The sequence below is a fragment of the Solanum stenotomum genome, chromosome 3, assembly GCF_019186545.1.
Source record: "Solanum stenotomum isolate F172 chromosome 3, ASM1918654v1, whole genome shotgun sequence".
Classification (NCBI taxonomy): Eukaryota; Viridiplantae; Streptophyta; class Magnoliopsida; order Solanales; family Solanaceae; genus Solanum; species Solanum stenotomum.
Genome location: NC_064284.1, coordinates 17056736 through 17077113, shown reverse-complemented (window position 1 = coordinate 17077113; position 20378 = coordinate 17056736). Strand labels below are relative to the sequence as shown.

At 34.9% G+C, this 20378-nt stretch overlaps 4 protein-coding genes across 7 annotated transcripts; 2 read left to right on the top strand and 2 right to left on the bottom strand.

The window, feature by feature from the left end:
• Positions 1–197: 197 nt before the first annotated feature.
• On the bottom strand, positions 198–1407 carry LOC125860834 (protein yippee-like At4g27740). The gene is made up of 2 exons (XM_049540863.1): positions 1157–1407; positions 198–609 (listed from the first exon to the last, which is right to left on the bottom strand). Exons 1-2 carry the CDS (start codon positions 1253–1255, stop codon positions 385–387), a joined length of 324 nt encoding a protein of 107 aa, XP_049396820.1. The 5' UTR covers positions 1256–1407; the 3' UTR covers positions 198–384.
• Positions 1408–4390: 2983 nt separating this feature from the next.
• LOC125860212 (protein MATERNALLY EXPRESSED GENE 5-like) lies at positions 4391–9160 on the top strand. 4 transcript variants are annotated; one of them, XM_049540133.1, is made up of 8 exons: positions 4410–4437; positions 5655–5841; positions 6727–6848; positions 6952–7186; positions 7263–7324; positions 7411–7492; positions 8632–8752; positions 8856–9160. In XM_049540133.1, exons 2-7 carry the CDS (start codon positions 5751–5753, stop codon positions 8733–8735), a joined length of 696 nt encoding a protein of 231 aa, XP_049396090.1. In that variant the 5' UTR covers positions 4410–4437; positions 5655–5750; the 3' UTR covers positions 8736–8752; positions 8856–9160. The 4 variants fall into 4 exon arrangements, with proteins under 4 accessions (XP_049396089.1, XP_049396090.1, XP_049396092.1 ...); XM_049540132.1 differs by lacking the exon at positions 5655–5841 and having other exon boundaries at positions 4391–4627; XM_049540131.1 differs by lacking the exon at positions 4410–4437 and having other exon boundaries at positions 5612–5841.
• Positions 9161–9949: 789 nt separating this feature from the next.
• Positions 9950–14243, top strand: LOC125860934 (oligopeptide transporter 6-like). The gene is made up of 6 exons (XM_049540980.1): positions 9950–10438; positions 11698–11795; positions 12079–12648; positions 12819–13077; positions 13171–13353; positions 13532–14243. Exons 1-6 carry the CDS (start codon positions 9950–9952, stop codon positions 14147–14149), a joined length of 2217 nt encoding a protein of 738 aa, XP_049396937.1. The 3' UTR covers positions 14150–14243.
• A 202-nt stretch (positions 14244–14445) lies between these two features.
• On the bottom strand, positions 14446–20100 carry LOC125858111 (U-box domain-containing protein 44-like). The gene is made up of 5 exons (XM_049537794.1): positions 19969–20100; positions 18033–19538; positions 17486–17789; positions 16254–16741; positions 14446–15708 (listed from the first exon to the last, which is right to left on the bottom strand). The coding sequence occupies exons 2-5, from the start codon at positions 19263–19265 to the stop codon at positions 14710–14712; spliced, it is 3024 nt and encodes a 1007-aa protein (XP_049393751.1). The 5' UTR covers positions 19266–19538; positions 19969–20100; the 3' UTR covers positions 14446–14709.
• Positions 20101–20378: the final 278 nt, after the last annotated feature.

The window sequence follows — 20378 nt, the reverse complement described above, 5'->3', positions numbered from 1 at the left end:
CCAAAAATTAATATTTGTACACTTCGCTATTTCCATAATTAGAGGTATCAGATTCAAGTCTTGGATATGAAAAGTTTTTTATAGGAGCTACACGGCTCGGATCCAGAATAATCGAAATTATAGAACTTGGGGTAAGAAATTGGCTAGGGCACACATTATAAATCATCTTATACATTTTGATGACTATACCAGATCCCTTTCTAACATTAACAAGTGAAAATCATCTTAATTGCCAAAGAAGATTACCCTGTTTCTTACATATCAACAGCATGATAACATACAAAGGCTAAAAGTAGTGTTTTTAACCTCATTTTCATGACCAGAAATCTTATTAATTTACACTCGATCAAGCAGTACTTGTTACATAAATAAGTGATGAATTTATTAATATTCTTTGAGAATTTTGGCAATCTCGATAATGAAACCTCCTTCTTTGTACTTCTGTGCAGGATCATAAGCTTTAACATACTTCCAACCCAATTCCTGCCCACACTTGCTGCAGAATATATCAGCAACACTGAAGGTACCTGTCATCAGTTTTCTATCTTCCTTTTTCCCCACCACTACATTCATAGCATGCCGAAAAAGGTATGCTCCTCCTGATTTTGCCTAACAAATATCAATTCATAGGTCAATTGAAGTTAAATACAATTTTATAAAGACGATTTGGGCTTATTTTTATCGAAAGCAGCCTATTTTTACATCACACAAGTTAGGCCCTACCTTACTCAAATCTCAAACCTCACTTGTCAAATTGGACGGAATATATCTTGTTTTATGGATCAATTGAAGTTGAATGCAATTATTGAAACATGATTTGGTCTTTTCTTTTTATCGAAAACAATCCCTCCTTTATTCGGATATTCTATCTTCTTAAATTTCACTTGTGAGATTAGAATGTCTATATATTGTTGTATGGATCAATTGAAGTCAACGGAGGATTACTTAAATAAACAGAGGAAAAAAGTAACAACGTGGAGTGATAAGTATTCTTTCATGCTTAATCAAAAGGTCTCGGGTTCGATTCTCCTTGAGTATGGAGTCGCCATTCTCTAAGAAAGTTTTACTCCCAAATAGACTTCCCGAAGTGAACCCGAATTAAAAAAAAAACAGAGGAAAAAAGTAGTCTTAGTAGTGAAGAAATAAGAGTAATTACCACAAAGCGTTTAGAGAGAAGATCATCTCGAAGAGCGATGGGATTCTGGCAAATTCTGCAGCTAAACAAAGGGTGATTATACGTAGCAGCGTCCGCCATTAATTAATTAACAGTGTGTGTCTGTATATATATAAAAGAAAGAGAGGGAGAAGGGATTGAGTCTGATTATATGTAGATGCAATTATATATATAGGAGGAGGAAATTAGGGGATAATTGATTTTGAGATGCCAAATTCATTGCTGTTGTTTTTCTGGTGTGGAAAAGTATTAGTAGTATACTAGTATTATTACCACCTGCCCAAGGAAGATGAATTTTCTAAGCAATTGCTTTTTGACAATGATGGAGAATGGGATAGGATAAAATAGGGGTGGAAAATACTATCTAGATGGAGACTTTTTTTGTCTTATTGTGGACAAGGTAGACCTCAAATGAAACCTTTGGCTTATTGTTTTTTATTTATAAGTTAAAAATTGTTCTCTCTGTCTCACTTATGTATCACCAACCCTAAACTCTATTTTACGGTTCAAATATAAAAATTTTTATTTTTTCAAACAATCAACCCCAATTTAATTTTCTATTTTACTCTCTAAAAATAATTTTTTTTATTTCTCCTCAATATTATATTATTATTTCTATTTCATTCTTATTTTCTAATTTCATAATACAAATTTCTTCTTTCTTTTTCCCAAATAATTACTTTATATAATTTTCATGTAATATAAAATTTATTTTTTCAATTTTTTTATTTAATATAAAATTATATTTTATTTTAAATTTCTAATAATATAAATTGCAAGAAAATATTATATAATATACAAATTAATGAACAAATTCAAATACAAGTGAAATATAATTACATAAACACTCAACTTTCAAAATTATTACGTTACTCCCATAAATATTCTATTAATGCATTACGGAATTCAAAATGAGTATTTTTGTCCTTAATTTTTTTATTTCTAGCTAAAAATTGTTCAAATCGGAGATTTTCATCTACCATCATACCCTAATTTTTTTTTCGAATAGTGCTAAATTTGAAAACGACCTACCGGATTACTAAATTATTGTTGTGATAAATTAATTATTATGTTATGTATTGTATTGTGTTTTATCTTGTATTTAAATTATTATGTTATGTATTGTATTTTTAAAATTAAAATTTTCATCTTATCATTTTAATTTTGTGCATTCTTTATAGTGAAAATTAATAATAAAATAAAATTATATTATTGACGAAAATTAGAAAAAAAATAAAATATTTTAAATTCGGGATGAAAGCAGCATATACTATAAAAAATACTATATTACATTTAAAAAGAATTATGAATATTAGATATTTAATTAATGACATTATATGTAAAATAATATGTTAATTAGAAAATAATAAAATATTGAAAAAGTGAAATAGAGAGTGTGAATAGTAGTTCTTCAAATTTGGAGAACTACTATTCAATTCTCTAAAAATGAAGAATAGAGTCTTAAATAAAGAGGGGTTGGAGTGCTCATTCTCCATTTTACTCTCCAAATATAGAGAATGGAGAGTAAAATAGAGGTGGTTTGGAGATGGTCTTAATAAGTGACATTTTTCATTCTTTGAGAGTTAAATATGTTAAGTTTGATTGATAATTTGCGCACAGAATCTTCAATTATTTTTGAAATGAAATTTATATATTTGTAAACCATGTAAAAGTACTATAAATCACAATAATTGATAATTCAAAATGTATAAAATATAGACTTGTTTGAATCTCGAAATTCACAAAGTGTCAAATAAAATGGGATGGAGGGAGTATGAGTTAGAAGTTTTTAATTTATCAAATTAATATAATTTAATTTAATTTTAAAAATTAATCAAATTGATTAGAGATGGCAAATGGAGGGATAGGATGGGGCGGATCAGGTTGAGCTTAACCCGTAAAAAATTTAACCCGCATCGCTCCGCACCGCATGATAACTTTTTTTAATTTTTAACCTGCTCGACCCTGCCCCACATAAACCCGTCTCACATGAATCTGCCCCGTATAAAATTTTTGATTGTTTCTCTTTTTTAATCAAGTTTGAAACTAAAAATAAAATTAATAAAAAATAAATTCATTTTCTGATCAAGTTGTTTTAATTTAATAAATAATACTAACTTAAAATTTTATTTTTAGAGCTTAGTTGGAAAGCAAGTAAGAAATTTTATTAGTTTTGATTTAACCATTTTCATTTTACAATCTTCAATATTTTAGTGACTTTAAAGGAATTATATATAAATAATGTTCTGTCACTCTTATAACATGTAAAAAGTTAAAATTAAGTTTGAAACATAAAATCGCATAGACCCGCAACTAGGGGTGTTCATGGTTTGGTTATTGATTAAAATCAAAATCAAATCAATCTAGTTGGTTTTTTAAATTTCTAAAACCAAACGAAAAAAATAATCGTCGATTTGATTATTGTCGGTTTGGTACGATTTGTTTTAGTTTTTCTGGTTTATTCAGCCTGAAAGTAATAATTTTTTGAGGATGTACCTATCTTGATAGACACAAGCACCTAGTATATGAACAATCCACAAAAATAATAATTGTTGATTCGATTAAGCAATACTAGAGTTATCATTACACAAACAAAGTGATTTAATTAAAAGAAAATGTGACTCTTTTATGTGAAGTAGAGTAGGTAAAGACTAAAATGGTTTTGGATGAACTTGAACTTAGGGTTGTTATAGTCGGGCTAAAGTGTTGGGCTTGATAAAATGGTAAAGTTAAAAACTTAAGTTAACTAAAATTTAACAAAATATTAAATTTTATTTATGAACAATATATAAAAAATTATAAAATTTATATACCTAATTTATAAGTTCGATTTGGTTATTTTTACGGTTGTTTTTTTAGTAAAACCAAAACCAAACCAAACCAAATAGTATCAGTTTTTGAAATTTAAAACCAAACCAAATTGATTTTTTTAATCGATTAATTTCGAATTGCAATTCGATTTGATTTTTTAACCGTAATCATGAACAACCTTACGTCCCTACCCGCAACCCATCCCACACCACATTAATTTTTAAAAAACCAATTTCAAGTCATCCCACACAACTTTAAAATTGCCCTGCCCCATAAAGCCTTAGAACAGCTCCGTAGCATGTCCCATTACTGTATGAAAATTGACTTTCGAAAAATACTAACTAAAAAGGACGGTAAAAAAAGATATGATAAAAAGAGAAGTAAAATTTCGTTTCGTACTTTGGTTCCTCAGAAGTACATTAGAAGGAAAAAAAACACAGAGAAGATCGTTGACGGATTTATAGCTACTGTAAAATCGGGGTATAACTCCGATCTTAGAGCAGCAAATCGAGGTGTTTTGGGTCATTAATTCCTTTTTATTCTCCATCGAAATGGCAGATGCTTACTGGAGAGTCACCGACGGCCGGATACATCCCGTTTCTCTTCCTCCGGTCCCCTCAAAACGCCCGAGGACCGAAAATGGTACCTTTCATCTACTTCCCTTCGCTCTTTCAAGTGATTAATTTTTGCTAATTTGGGTCACATCGTTGTTCTTTCCCTGAATTGGCAAAATTGGCAAAAGCTAGGTTTTTTTTAAAGGGATATGTTCATAAATTGATTNATTGTCGGTTTGGTACGATTTATTTTAGTTTTTCTGGTTTATTCGGTCTGAAAGTAATAATTTTTTTAGGATGTATCTATCTTGATAGACACAAACACCTAGTACATGAACAATCCACAAAAAAATAATTGTTGATTCAATTAAGCAATACTATAGTTATCATTACACAAACAAAGTGATTCAATTAAAAGAAAATGTGACTATTTTATGTGAAGTAGGGTAGGTAAAGACTAAAATGGATTTGGATGAACTTGGACTTAGGATTGTTATAGTCGGGCTAAAGTGTTGGGTTTGATAAAATGGTAAAATTAAAGACTTAAGTTAATTAAAATTTAATAAAATATTTAACTTTTATTTATGAACAATATATAAAAAATTATAAAATTTATATATCAAATTTATAAGTTCGATTTGGTTATTTTTGCGGTTGTTTTTTTTAGTAAAACCAAAACCAAACCAAATAGTATTAGTTTTCAAAATTTAAAACCAAACCAAATAGTATCGATTTTCAAAATTTAAAACCAAGCCTAACCAAACCAAATTGATTTTTTTAATCGATTAGGTTCGAATTATAATTCAATTTGATTTTTTAACCGTAACCATGAACAACCCTACGTCCCTACCCGCAACCCATCCCACACCACATTAATTTTTAAAAAACCCATTTCAAGTCATCCCACGCAACTTTAAAATTGCCCTGCCCCATAAAGCCTTAGAACAGCCCCGTAGCTTGTCCCATTACTGTATCGAAAATTGGCTTTCGAAAAATACTAACTAAAAAGGACTTTAAAAAAAGATGTGATAAAAAGAGAAGTAAAATTTCGTTTCGTACTTTGGTTCCTCAGAAGTACATTAGAAGGAAAAAAAACACAGAGAAGATCGTTGACGGATTTATAGCTACTGTAAAATCGGGGTATAACTCCGATCTTAGAGCAGCAAATCGAGGTGTTTTGGGTCATTAATTCCTTTTTATTCTCCATCGAAATGGCAGATGCTTACTGGAGAGTCACCGACGGCCGGATACATCCCGTTTCTCTTCCTCCGGTCCCCTCAAAACGCCCGAGGACCGAAAATGGTACCTTTCATCTACTTCCCTTCGCTCTTTCAAGTGATTAATTTTTGCTAATTTGGGTCACATCGTTGTTCTTTCCCTGAATTGGCAAAATTGGCAAAAGCTAGGTTTTTTTTAAAGGGATATGTTCATAAATTGATTTGGTGTTACAAAATTAAAGTAGTAGGTGATTAGTAAGATTAAAGTGAGTAAAAAAAAGGATTTATTGGTTGTGATGATTTTATCCCAATGCTCAAGGTAAATTTCCCTTTTCTGAATCCAGTCGGAAAGAAAAGTATTTATTGTGCTAGCAATTGAAAATAATTTTTTATTTAAGGACTTCATTCATAGAAGTAAGAGGAACAAGTTAAAGATGTGATTTTTTGTATCGGTTGGCCTAATTGGATGATCAACTGAAACTTTACCTTGGTTGCTGGGAGCTTTTTTGTTTCCTCAGATAGAAATGGTTATATACACGCAATGTGGTTAATCTCAGCAGTAAAAAATGGGGAAGGTGAAGGCGAAGGAGAAATGGGGAGGGGATTACAAGGTGGGAAATCGAACACTAACCAATGGGGTGGAAGTTTAGGTAGCTAATCAATTGAGCTACTAAGATCCCCTGATCTCAGCAGTTGATTAAACCTTGGACATTTTTTTCTTAATTATTAAGAGGAAAGTGGACAAGTCTTCTCCAAGCAGTTGGCTTGGTTTTCATTCTGTTCTCTCCTGTTGATGACTTGATTCTGACAATGTTTGAACATCATGTTGCCTAGTTTAGGTTACCACTTTCTTGTTTGTTTGTACGCGTGTTCCTATTAGCTTGTTTATCTATGAGTGTGCTTATTGGAGTTATTGCTAATTCTTCTCTATTGGGAAGTAATACCATCATTTGATGTTGTCACCTCATAGATGTTCCAAGTGGTCCTGAGATGCCTGGCAGTCATAGCCACAATGATGTACAAGGAATGCATCATCCCATTAGGGAAACGGATCCTATTGAAACATCCTATGAACAATACTTGCGAAGCGGGGTACTTAATTTTTGGTTCGTTTGTGTGTGGTTAATTTTCATATCCTTTTATGCTCAGTTCCTTGACGATGTATTAGTCTAACATATAGTTCAAAATTTATCAGCAAACTTCTTCGTATGCTGGTGGTGACTCTGCAAGATCCATGAGTAATGGAGTAGGCAGTCTTTCTATTGACGGTCCACGTGTTATGGGTACTGTGGGATCAGAACCAGTTGCTGCTAGAAGCAGGACCATTGAGTTTGGAGGTGTTAGACCAGAAGTTCCTCTTCCACCTGAGGCTAGCAGTACATTGTTTGTGGAGGGGTTGCCTGCTAATTGCACCCGAAGAGAGGTGTCACGTATCCTTCTATACTGCTTCTCCCATTTCACTATTTTAGTTACCATTCTAGTTTTTTCTTTGACTCTAGTTTGCAGATATATTTCGACCATTCGTAGGCTTCAAAGAAGTTAGACTGGTGATCAAAGAATCACGACATGTAAGAACACACCTATAGATTTATTTCTAGTCGTAGTTCTATTATGATGTTTTCTTAGGAATTCTCTGTTCCATCAACTTATGTAGCCAGGAGGGCATCCATTTGTTCTTTGCTTTGTTGATTTTATGAGTCCAGCCCATGCAGCCACTGCGATGGATACTTTACAAGGTGAGATTTCTGCACCCGCCATCAGTAAAATTAATCTTGTAACTTATCTGGTTTTAGGCTTGTAGTATAGTCAGTCTTCTATCAGAGCTTACTTATCGATGAGATACAACCAAAGTTCGGAGGGATACAATTTTAAGTAGTTGAAAGACTGAGTTGAGTTGCTAGAGAGGGCAATTGGGAAGGAAGAGGTGTGGGATGCAGTGGGCAATTGTTCGGTGGATAAGGCCTTGGGTAATAATGGCTATAAAATTAAGAACTACCTGGCATTTAAGTCAGGCAGTAAGGAAATGGAAGGTTAAGATAGCTTCTAAGTCAGGAAACTTAGCTTTCTCTAGCTAGTTTTCCCGTCCAGAGAGCAAGTGCAAATCATGACCATTATTTATTTTATGCAGTACTCTTTAATTAGGCGCTGTGAAAGCTAGCTTAAATGCTGGTAGTACTTTTTTGATCATTTCGTAGTGTTTGCTTTCTTTTTTTCACTGGATGCATCTGATCATAGACTCTTCTGTGATTGCACTCTTTATTTGGCTACCTGCATCTGAGACATAGCTTCTATGTGTCTAGCATGAAAGATTCTCCAGCCATTCCTGTGGAAAACAGAAGATTCCATAGACAAAAATGACTGTATTTCTTATATGTAGCCCTAGACAACCAATTTAATAGATATTGTTCCTTATTTCTTCCCTTTCCGTTTGGTTAGTGGGGAGCAAATCTGCAGTCCGATTGAAGCACACCCAAAAAAAGTTATGATTTGCCAAAAGGAATTATGTTTCTCATCTTTCTTGACTCTAACAAGGAGGGAGTAGTCAATTTTTATTCACCTCTTCTGTAGTTTTTCATTTTGTTTCTTCGAGTGACTTTCAGGTTAAACTTTTTTCTTCTAGTAATTGAAAGGGAATTGGAGTTCCTTAAAGGTAAAAGAAAATTTGCAGGCCTGTTTATAGCTTTGACATGCTTTTGACTTTGCATGACCTGATTGAATTCCAGTGCAAATTTCATGGGTTGGTTTCGTGCATTAAGTTTATAAAGTGATCTCATGCAAGTTTTTGGACAACAAACACTAAGTTACATGTTTGCGCGTCTGTACCTAAATCATCAATGATGTGCGCGGCGTGAGATACTGTATCTCAATCTTGCAGGTTATAAATTGGATGAGCATGACCGTGATTCGCCCAACTTAAGGCTGCAATTTGCTCGCCGTCCTGGTGCCAGGTCAGGTGGTGGGTATCGCGGAAAGCATTGAATTATGCATCTTTACAGGTGATATGCTAGACTATGTGCACTTGACCTTTATTACTAACGATCAAAGGCTATGTTACCAATTCATCAATCGAGCTAAATTTTGGAACGACCCTCTATGTAGGATCAACTTGAATTCGGAGATTACATGTTTAGATGTTATGCCAGCTTTGCGGTTTTGTGTTTGACATCTCTCTCTCTGAATGGGTGGTTTTCATTAGGACCAGCCTTTTCTCCTTGCATGGGAAGAAATGGTAGTCTTCATTTCCGTGTCAATTTCTGCGTCGTCCTTTGCAGAACACGGGTGTTGTTATATTTCATATCCTGATTGCTGAAAGATGATTTCAGTTTTATCTGGTGCGTAGGATGTTATTTATAATATACCATTGTACTTTAATGATAAGTGGGAAGTACTTTGTACTATTTTTAGAGTTGCTTGTTTGATCATGTGGTAAAAATCTCAGACTTGTTTCCTAGAGTTGACACTATTAGGTTTTAAAACCTTGAGCGGACGTTGGAAAGGTAATATTTGGCAAAAGAAAAGTAAATACGCTGGAGAACATAGTTTTTGGAACACTTGTTTGAAATAATCTTCAAATATTATTAAAAATTGTGAAATAAGAGATCTGTGGACACAACACACAAGATTGTAAATTATTCAGTAGTTTTATAAATCAGACAAATATTGTTGGACATTTCAAAATAATATAGTGAGCAAATAAAGATAGATGGAGTGGCGGAGACGCTTATCACGGTAATACCTCCAAACTCTCAACTCCCACCCTTTTCGTATTCAAATATTTCACATTAATAAAAAAAAAATTAATTGTTTGACAGTTGTATGTAGAAGATCAATCTCACGATTGATAACGTAATATTCATCATTTCAATTAATTAATTATTTACCTTAAATATCTCAAACAAATCCACACTTAAAATTACTAAAACAAATCTTCATAATCCTTTATATAGAAAATACTTAATAGTTACCTACCTTAACCCAAACACTGCACCTTTCAAAGATAATGAATCATCATTTTTTTCCTCTAAAAGTCCTATTTATAGCCAATTCTTATTTTCTTCTTAAATCAATTAATATTCCGTACTTAGCCATATTTTTTTTTACCAAATATGTATCATAATTAGGTACAAAAACTTTTAATCTTATCCTTCCTTCTATATAAACAATTTTCTTGGGTTTTAAGAACAAGTATTTCAATGGCAGAAATACAAGTTAATGAAATGAATTTATCGAAAGAGGAGACTAATAATGATGATGAAGAATGCCCAATTAAAGAAGTTGAAATGACAGTGCCAAAAACTGATGATCCAACAACACCTGTATTAACATTTAGAATGTGGTTCCTTGGGATCACTTCTTGTATTTTGTTATCTTTTGTGAATCAGTTTTTTTGGTATCGTACTCAACCGCTGACGATTTCATCGACAGCGGTTCAGATCGCAGTGGTGCCCATTGGGCACCTAATGGCGAAAATTATAACAAAGAGGGTGTTTTTCGAGGGCACGAGTTGGGCGTTTACGCTCAATCCGGGCCGATTTAATATTAAGGAGCACGTGTTGATTACGATTTTCGCTAATGCGGGCGCTGGAACTGTTTATGCTACGCATATATTGAGTGCTGTTAAACTTTACTATAAGAGACCACTTGATTTTTTTCCAGCATTGCTTATCATGGCCACAACTCAGGTAACTTTTTCTAGTTATTATATTCTTGTTTTTTTATAAAAGAAAAAGTATCTTTTTTTTTTACATGCTTTTGTTATTTCATAGTATATTCAACTGTTATATTTGATGAATTTGATTAAATTTTGTATATATGTGTATGAAGATTTATTTCCTCTGTTTAAATTTGTTTGGTGCATTTGGAGTACGGTGGTCAAATCCCTAATATTGTGAGTAGGGGTGTCAAATGGGCGGGTTGGGTTAAAATTGGAGATATTAAAATGGGTTTAAATAGAAATCGGGTTGGGTCTTGACCCGCCCAAGTTTACTTTGGGCTCAAATGGGCTAAAAAACGGGTTGGGTCTTGACCCGCCCAATCTCAATAATTTTAACATAGTGATATTTAACTTTTATAATCACAATTCGAATTTCAGCTCAAGATTTTTTTTTAAAAAAAAGTTACAAACGGATAGATAAATCCTAAAAGATGTTAAATAGATAATAATTCATACCTTTAATATAGGAACATATCTTAGTAAAGAGTTTTAAAACGGGTTGAAATTGGAGATTGAATTGGGCTCAATTGAGAATTATCTTAAAATGGGTTAGGCTTGAATGAGTTAAGATTGAACCCAATTCAAATTATCTTGAGCTCAACCCTTAAAAATTCTGGGCGGGTTATATATGTTTGGGTTCATTTTTGACACCCCTAATTGTGAGGAATAAATAATATGAAATCTTCAATTGTTTTGAAATAAAATCAATATAATTAAAAGTTAAATAAAAAAATATCCTTTGACCATTCCAAACAAATTGAAATGGAGTGGAGAGAATACTAATTTTACTCGGTATAGGTTTACTCAAACATAACAATATATACATGTGAAAAGTCACTTAAGTTTTTTAAACAAAACCATTGAATTTTGGTGTGAATTTAGACGTAGAATCTTCCTTTTTTTTTTTTAATAAACCTTGTATATATATAAATCACAATAATTATAACATTTAAAAGACAACTTTTGTCATAAAGTGACAAATATAAAATTATGAATCCATAATCAAATAATGCAATATGTTCAACCTTTAAAAACTTTGCTAGCTAATTGAGTTGTTCAACCTTTGTAGTTATAAACCTGTCTGAAATATTTTATGAGTTGATATTTACTACCTAAATTTGACACAAGTCACTAAAGCTACACTTTATAGTAGTATTCTCTTTAGACTTCATTTTGTACGAATATACTGAATATGTTGTTATTTATATATCTACAAACAAATGACAGATGTTAGGTTTTGGTTGGGCCGGTATTTTCCGGAAGCTTCTTGTTGAGCCAGCAGAAATGTGGTGGCCAGGCAGTTTGGTTCAGGTCTCCTTATTCAGGTATATATGCATTTGTTTATGTTACACCATGATAGTAGATTAGTTACTAGTTATATCAGGTTCTCTATAGATTTGATTTTAAATTTGATACGAACTATCAGATTGCCTAAAAGATAATTATAACCATCACTAGAAGTGGTACTAGTAATATGGAAAATGAAATAGATTACATGTTACAACGCGTTAAAATACACCCGTAGTGTAAAATATTCACTTGTATGTAGTTTTTGTTGTGTAGATATTTTACACATGAGCTGGTACTTAGTATTGTATAATTGTGCAGGGCTCTGCACGAAAAGGAGAATAGAGCAAAAGGCAGTACAACACGGATACAGTTCTTCCTCATAGCCTTAGTTTTCAGCTTTGCATACTACGTTTTCCCTGGTTACCTTTTCCAGATGTTGACATCATTTTCTTGGCTGTGTTGGTTTGCTCCCAAATCCATCTTTGTTCAACAGTTGGGCTCTGGTATGCAGGGCCTTGGTATTGGTGCCATAGGATTCGATTGGACAACCATTTCATCGTACCTTGGAAGTCCTTTAGCTAGTCCATGGTTTGCCACTGCCAATATTGGAGTTGGTTTTGTACTTGTAATGTATTTCATGACTCCGCTCACTTATTGGTACAACGTTTACAAAGCCAAAACTTTCCCAATTTTCTCTTCTGACCTCTACACGGTAAATGGGACGGAATACAACACTGAGGGGGTCATTGATCCACACTTTCAGCTTGATTATGCTGCCTATAATCAATATGGTCAGTTGCATTTGAGTACCTTCTTTGCCATGACATATGGTCTTGGATTTGCTGCTCTTGGCGCTATTTTTGTGCACGTTTTTCTCTTCCACGGAAGGTATGATAAATTGAATGCTAGAGCCCTTAAGAGATCGTTGCACGACTAATGTATAGCTTTTACATTATAATCTCTGCATTAGCAGACCATAAACGAAAGATCCCTTGATAATGTTTTCTTTTGAATGCCATTCTTTTTTGGCTCTGATTGAAAGAATATGTATTCTGCAGTGAAGTGTGGAATGGATTCAGAGAAGCATTCGACCAGCGAAAGAAATTAGATGTGCACACAAGGCTAATGAAAAAATACAAGCAGGTTCCAATGTGGTGGTTCCATATTGTTCTTGTTGTAAACATGGCCTTAATCTTCTTCATTTGTCAGCATTATCTCGAAACATTCCAATTAACTTGGTGGGGTGTATTGCTAGCTTTTGTTATAGCCTTTGGTTTCACTCTACCCATAGGAATAATTGTTGCTACTACGAACCAGGTAACTCAATCACCCGAAAACTGATATCTCTTTTATGTTTGAATTAGTATGTCATGTTCGTGTCGTTTTGACTTTATTTCTGTTTTGAATCAGCAACCAGGTCTTAATATCATCACAGAGTATGTTTGGGGGTATATGTACCCTGGATTCCCCGTGGCTAACATGTTGTTCAAGGTGTATGGGTACATTAGCATGGCCCAAGCTCTTAGTTTTGTCTATGATTTCAAGCTTGGTCACTACATGAAAATTCCTCCAAGGGCAATGTTTATGGCTCAGGTAATTAAGTTCTGTTGTAGTAATGCTTAGTGTGGACACTTTGACCTACTCTAACACTTCACGCCCATACCCAACTTGAGCGTGGACCGGGAGCCCAAACGAGGATGGATCTGGCTCTGATATGCCACGAGTGTGGGACTTTGACCTACTCTAACATAGACTTCTATTTTCTTTTCAGATGCTGGGAACATTCATATCAATAATCATATACACAATTACTGCATGGTGGCTCATGGGATCAGTGCCAAATCTCTGCGACGTCTCCATGCTACCAGCCAACAGCCCGTGGAAATGTCCACAGGACCGTGTTTTCTACGATGCCTCTGTTATCTGGGGGCTCATTGGGCCAAAAAGAATATTTGGATCACTTGGTGTTTACTCCAATGTCAATTGGTTCTTTCTAGGAGGAGCCATTTCCCCTATACTAGTTTGGTTGGCACAAAAGATTTTCCCTAAGCAGAAATGGATTTCCCTCATACACATGCCAGTACTACTGGGCTCAACAGCCATGATGCCTCCAGCAAGCTCAGTGAACTACACGAGTTGGCTGATTGTAGCATTCCTTTCTGGTTATGTTGTCTACAGACGTTGGCCTCACTTGTGGGAACGTTACAACTATGTTTTATCTGGTGGTCTGGATGCTGGAACTGCTTTCATCGCGGTCTTGTTGTTCATCACCATACAATCGAAAGATATCAATATCGACTGGTGGGGAAATAATATAGATGGATGTCCGTTGGCTGCTTGTCCTACGGCTAAAGGGGTTCCTGCTAAAGGATGTCCAGCCATTCTGTAATTTCTTTTAGAAGTATATCTTGAAGTCATTAGTTTCTATACTAGTTCATGAACTCATCAGTCTTTTTCAACATCTTGTACAATCTTTCTCTGAACTTGCACTTGCTAATTTAGGAGTTCATTAAGATTCCAAATATTTTCATGTTTATACTATCAGTGGTAGCTTTTTGTTGACACATCAAACTTTCTTTATTCTTCTCCTGTTATTTCATCACATCACCCTATGGCCATTTAATTTGAGGAAATGATCTCTTATGACCGGAAAGCGAAGGGACTGAGTCAAAACTTGAAAGGACCAAATAAATTGGTATATTGAAACAGTACATGACAATTACTCATTGATCTTCAAATCTGCTTTTACACTATGAGGCCACATAGTGCCTAGTGGCAAGTGGCAACACTAAACTTTACATAGGAAAGACTAAGATTCATAATTGACAGATCCATTCTAAAATGTGTGTATTAAACAGTTCGAGATAATAATAAAAGGGAAAAACCAATGGCATGAATGTGCTATATGCTTCAGTGTAGATGATCTACTCATCCTATGCTGAACGTCGGTTAGAAAAAGGAAGACTGTTGAGGAAGCACATTCAAGTGAGATAGAACTTTAGCAGCTAAAGATTTCATGTCACTTCTTCCTTTCTGAGTGATTTCCACAAGTGACATCTGGGCTGATGTCCCATACTTGAGCTTCAACTCTATCATTCGAAATAGCCTCTCCAAGGCCTTGAGAGCTTTTTCTTGTAAAATGATAGAGGATGAGCTCAACAATTTTATGATTGGAGCGATGGCATTGGCTTCTGCAAGTAATTTAGAACCATTCTGCAGCTGTTCACCTTCAATTATTGTCAAGATTGCATCTAAAGAAGCTTCAGCAGCTGCAGGATCTGGCTCATCTAGCACTTCCGCGAGGGGTCTGAGAGCATTAGCCTCTAAAAGGCAGAACGAGGATTCCACACTGCAAAATCCTAGGTGAACGGGACAGTTTTGTGTCGATGAGGCGATACAGCAACTTAACATCCAATTTTTTCTAGCTGGCTGCTTGCTCAGCTTTTGTGAGCTTTCTGAAAACTGCTTTAAAGAAGTAGCTGCACTTTTTTTGGTTAAACAACTGCCTGATGCTAGAAGGGATACTAGAAGAGGAATAATACCGGTTTCAGCAACTTGTGTTTGTATTTCTGGATTTGTTGGAACAGTAAAACGGCAAAGGGCTCCAGCAGCATTCTCTACAATTTCATTTCTTAGTGAAGCATAGGCATTTCTACCACGCAGACGGTCTAAGATGACATCAAGTGCCCCAGCATCAAGAAGGTGCTGGGACATTGAAAAATCTTGAGGAAGATGAGAGATTATTCCCAATGCAGCAGCAATCTCTTCTTCATTATCTGAAGTTCTGATGATCCGTACCAAGTTCCCAATGCAGGTATTGTTTACATGCTCTAAGAGAATATCGTCATTACCATCTTTTGCCAATAAATAGAAGAGTTTCACCGCATCAGCCCGTACATCACGGTCATCAAGCTCACATAGGTAGACTAGGACCTTAATTGCGGAAATCTGACAATGAAACAATTAGTGAAATGACAGTTGAAGTCAGAAGTCAAATTGTGTTTATCTACTTGCACTTCAAGACCTGACAATAGTGTGAAATTTAGTTAATTGATTGTAAAGGAGGAACACTTGTTCAAGGACTGCCAATCACTCGCCTGGTGCCGATGAGATAAAAAGGAGAGCAGTCATGAAATCATTTCAGGTAATTAAACATAAAAAGGACACCTCCTATACATACTAGCAAGTCGGTTAACAAAATCTTAGAGAAACTAAAGCATCAGAGTCAAAATGCTTCCAACAGCTTGATAATGTTTAAGCTTTTGGTAGTCCCTTAATTCAAAACTTCCTCCCCTTATAATACAACCCAAAGCTTCAATGTCTCTTTCCTAAAGAGGATCATCAGTTAACAGTTAAATAGCTATCTTTAGAGGGAATTGTGTTCTTCTAGAAGTTTATGTCTTAAGGGGTGAACTAGCTATAGTGTCACAAGTTACATTCAATTCTGCTAGATTATGCAAACATATCTAAGATACTTTATCAGATCTACGCACCTGTCTCAGTTTGGTCCGGATATCAGAACCAGCAGGAGATTGGCACATTGCTTGAAAGATACGAAGAATGCTTTGTTGCACATTAGATCCAGTCAACGATATAAGAGAAAAGAGTTTAAAGATGTCGTCATGAGACTCCAACAATGAAACCTGCATATCCTCTGATCCTTCGGAATTTTTTGATATAGCAAGTTGCATAATTGTTGCTGCCACATTTTCCCGTATTTCTGTTGTCAAGGTGTGACAAAATAGTAGTTCAAATAGCAGGTCACTGACACCTTCCTTTATCATCAACTGACCATTTTTTGGGACAGTTGAAAGGCTTTGGAGTGCCTTGACAGCAATGATTTTCATCTCTGTATTGCTATGAGACAGAAGTTCAAGAAGTGGCTTCAGTGCCCCTTTTTCTGTGAGGTGCAGCTTAATCTGGTCGCTCAACTGGATGTCTGACAAGGTTTTGGCCATGATAATAAGCTTACTTTCAGTTCCTGCACCAATGAGATAGACCTTTAGAAGTTGTGTTTACAGCTTCTGAAAGTAATTCCGAATTCAAACAACCAATGATCATCAGCATAAAATCTTCCTTTTCAGATTTACCAACAAGAAGTTATCTATCACTATATGTAGACACCTGAAATCAGGATTTCATTCTTGAATCGTATGCCATGCTGTCCCACATAACTTATTGGTCCATACCCTTTTCGATGTTTTGACTTTATAAAAGATATCAGAGTGCTAACGTTCTTCCATTAGTTCTTTATGTTGGCCTAATTTCCTTAATGGATAAGCTTTCTCATCCAGTCAAACTGTTAGGTACCTTGTGATTTCCATGAATTGCAGACACCTTAAGGTCTCCGGGAAAGTTCAGGAATGCATAAACCATGTTTATAACATAGTTTATTCTTTATATGTGAATTTCTAGCTAAAATAGTGCATAAATGCTCTAGTAGTGTTCAGGGTTTGCTGGATTGAGTTTAAAACATTTAAGTGGATCAAATATAAGACTAGCTATATCATCTAAGATGATAAATGTGTTCCATTTGCCACAGATAAGATATGCTTGTTTGTCATGATGACATTGATAAAGCTCCTGCTTAACCTTGCACCACATCCAAGAAAACATCCAAAAGCAAACAAAAGAAAATGACCATAGCCTAAGTTATGCAGTAACCTTTGGTCTAAAAAATAGCATTCTTTTCAGCTGTAAAGTTTGATAGTTGTTAAGAAAGTACCTGAACATAGATGTTGTAGTAAGGGTGCACCATAATTTAATCTTGCCATCTCAATAACATTCTGATCAAGGAATGAGAGACTATCTAAAATTTCACTTGCATACTTTGCAGCTACAGAGTCCTCACTATTCATGAAAGTAACAAGTAGAAGGATGCAACCCTGGACATTGCCAATCAAGTTCTGAACTATACTACTTCTGGATAGCTCCAAAAGCAGCTGCAAAGCCAATATGCTTTCTTCGGGTTTGCGTGCAAGAGATCGCACTACCAACCCAATAGCATTATCTACTGTACCTATTCTTTCCTGCAAGGACAACAAGATAAAAATATATTTAAATCATTTGGAATAGACCCAAAAGTTTCCTCTAATAAAAGTCTAAAACTTAGTAGAACATGTATCCATTTGATAACTATATTTATCTGTGGAAATTGTGTGAGATATAAGCGAAATTTGCACAAACGCCATGGTGCTATTGATGTATATGCATTATTGGCTATAGAAGAAATTGAAAAAGATCAGAATAGTGAAATGTACACTAAAGAGTACCTTGCCTTCTTCACTATCCTTTGCGAGAGCATAAAGTATCATTAAAGCATACTTTCTTATCTCAGTATTATTTGCACGTAGAAGATCTATAGTAACTGGAACGTAATTCTCCATCACAATCCATTCTCTCTGCAACTCACTCCTTACACAAAACTCCAGCAACTTCTGTAAAGATTGAAGCACTTCTTCCTCATTGTTTGTTTGAATTTTCAGTTTTAGGGACGCAATGGTGATCATGATGTTTCTGTTTTTCCATTCTTCAATTGACTGACGCAGGGTTTTATTGGACCGAAGATCTGACTTTTTCAAGTGTTTTTTGGTCAAGGGACACAGCTTATTGCCATCTGCTAACCACTTCTCGATAGCTATCCTTTCAAATATCTGCCCAGAAGAAGTCTCCACCGGATCTTCCATGACATCTCCAGTAATTGGGCAGTAAAATGACTGCAAAGGTTCTAATGGTTGCCTACCCAAAGATTTTCTTTTAGTCAAATAATTTGTCTGTTTTTCTTCTGCAGTTGTAAGCAAGTCAGCCTTGCCAAGCAATAGAATGATCTCTTCCATCCGTAATGTCTCCGTCAGGTTCTTCCCTTGTTCACTACTTGCAATTTCTGCCTTGAAATTTCCAAATTCTCTCTTCAGTACTGATTGCTCATTTGCTATTCCAACAGCTCTAGCAATACAAATGAGCAAATCATTTGCATAGGATCTATCAATATTCCTCTCTTGTATCCCTGATTCAATTTTCTCCGAAACTTCTTCCTCCTCTTTAGAGACTTCATACTCAGTATCCAGCATGTTCTTGCATAGATCTTTAAGCTGGTCAGTGATTTCAGGTAAAACATTCAGATGTTCCGAAGTTATTAGCAACAAAGTCCGACTAATATCCCTCGTACTACTCTCAAAATACTTGACGATTCTCCTACAATTTAGTAAGAGATAGATTTTGTTTCTATTTCTGCAGTCCAAAGCTAGTTGTTTGATCACTTCTATCTCCAACTTGAGATCCTCAAAAGCAGGACTTAAGTTATTAATTTCACTACTTTCAGACTTAGATAACTCTTTTAGGACCAAAGCAATCTTCTCCAAGAATTTTGAAAATTTATTGAAGTTCTCCTTCTGCACAACAACAGAATTTGTAGCCTCTATTGTTTCAAATACAAGTCGAGTTATTTCAGTGACAACTTCTGAAGCTGGGACGAGAAAAACATCGTTGGATGGATCCTCTGGCATGATATCACTCTAAGGAAGGCAAAAGAAAAAGCCAAATCCCTTGATCCTCCTTTATGCTAGCTCATTAGATAGCCAATCTTTAGCCCTTCCGGGGAACTATGCTGCTCAGATTCTTATAAAAGTCAGCAGGTGCGAGTTGGATTCTCCTTCTCCAAAAGTAGTGTACTTTGAGAGAATCTGACACGACTACGGCATCAAAAGTGAAGACTCAGCACAACTTAGCCAGGGAACATGTAAAGATAGAATATCCGTGTTAAGGTCCCACAGGAATACCTGCATCAATTTCCATCAATGAAAAATTTTCAACTGTCTCATACAGTTGAATTTCAGTACTCAAATTTTGATTCTAAATCAGGCAGAAATTCGTTAAATTTATTTTTACTTATCAGTTTAATTTTCAAACCTATTCCCTCAAACTTCCTCAAATCATTTAACTTCTCAGAATTTCTTTGGTTTTCAAGATAATCGGGCAACCCGGTGCACAAAGCATTCTGCGGGTAAATTTCATTTTTGTTCCAATTGAACATTTTAAACAAATGATAAATGTTCCTACCAGACACTTTCAGTTCAAATTTCTAGAAAAGAGATTTTACATGTATTCTCAAGTGCCTATTACATAGTATACAGAACCCAATGAATATCAGTGCATAAAAGCGATAAAATTGAAGTTGCAAAGAAGCAACCATTAAGAACAGTAAGCTACCTCTTAAAGAGTCAATATATTTTATGTGCAGTTGATCCAGCAAATTCTCACCCCGGCCTTTAAGAATTTCCCAGTTGTTTCCCCTGAATTTTGATTCTGATTTTGCCACAAATCACAATTGTGAGATAGAATTAACAACTCTCTTAATTTGTCACTATGCAAAGTCAAGTAAACGTTAAGGCAGAATAAGCACGGCAATGACCCATGATGTGAAAGTTCAAATTTAATGGAATGGTCCCTGCAGCGGGGCCTCCCGCCAACTGCATATGAAATTCACATAATATATAAACATGATCTTTAATTTGGTTTTAATCGGCAATTATAGCCTTAACTTTTGACCTTTCACCCTACATTGCAATTTTGTGTCATACCTGACATAGGATATGTGTGTCTACTTATTCAATTTTATA

Excerpts from the sequence above, each read along its gene's own strand:
- LOC125860934 (XM_049540980.1), top strand. The coding sequence starts at position 9,950 with ATGGCAGAAATACAAGTTAATGAAATGAATTTATCGAAAGAGGAGACT. Across the intron at positions 13,078-13,170 it reads TTGTTGCTACTACGAACCAG|CAACCAGGTCTTAATATCAT; the intron begins GTAACTCAATCA and ends GTTTTGAATCAG. Across the intron at positions 13,354-13,531 it reads GGGCAATGTTTATGGCTCAG|ATGCTGGGAACATTCATATC; the intron begins GTAATTAAGTTC and ends TTTTCTTTTCAG.
- LOC125860834 (XM_049540863.1), bottom strand. The coding sequence starts at position 1,255 with ATGGCGGACGCTGCTACGTATAATCACCCTTTGTTTAGCTGCAGAATT. Across the intron at positions 610-1,156 it reads TTCTCTCTAAACGCTTTGTG|GCAAAATCAGGAGGAGCATA; the intron begins GTAATTACTCTT and ends GATATTTGTTAG.
- LOC125858111 (XM_049537794.1), bottom strand. The coding sequence starts at position 19,265 with ATGCCAGAGGATCCATCCAACGATGTTTTTCTCGTCCCAGCTTCAGAA. Across the intron at positions 17,790-18,032 it reads AGGATAGTGAAGAAGGCAAG|GAAAGAATAGGTACAGTAGA; the intron begins GTACTCTTTAGT and ends TTGTCCTTGCAG. Across the intron at positions 15,709-16,253 it reads TCCGGACCAAACTGAGACAG|ATTTCCGCAATTAAGGTCCT; the intron begins GTGCGTAGATCT and ends TTTCATTGTCAG.
- LOC125860212 (XM_049540132.1), top strand. The coding sequence starts at position 4,537 with ATGGCAGATGCTTACTGGAGAGTCACCGACGGCCGGATACATCCCGTT. Across the intron at positions 4,628-6,726 it reads ACGCCCGAGGACCGAAAATG|ATGTTCCAAGTGGTCCTGAG; the intron begins GTACCTTTCATC and ends GTCACCTCATAG. Across the intron at positions 7,325-7,410 it reads TGATCAAAGAATCACGACAT|CCAGGAGGGCATCCATTTGT; the intron begins GTAAGAACACAC and ends CAACTTATGTAG.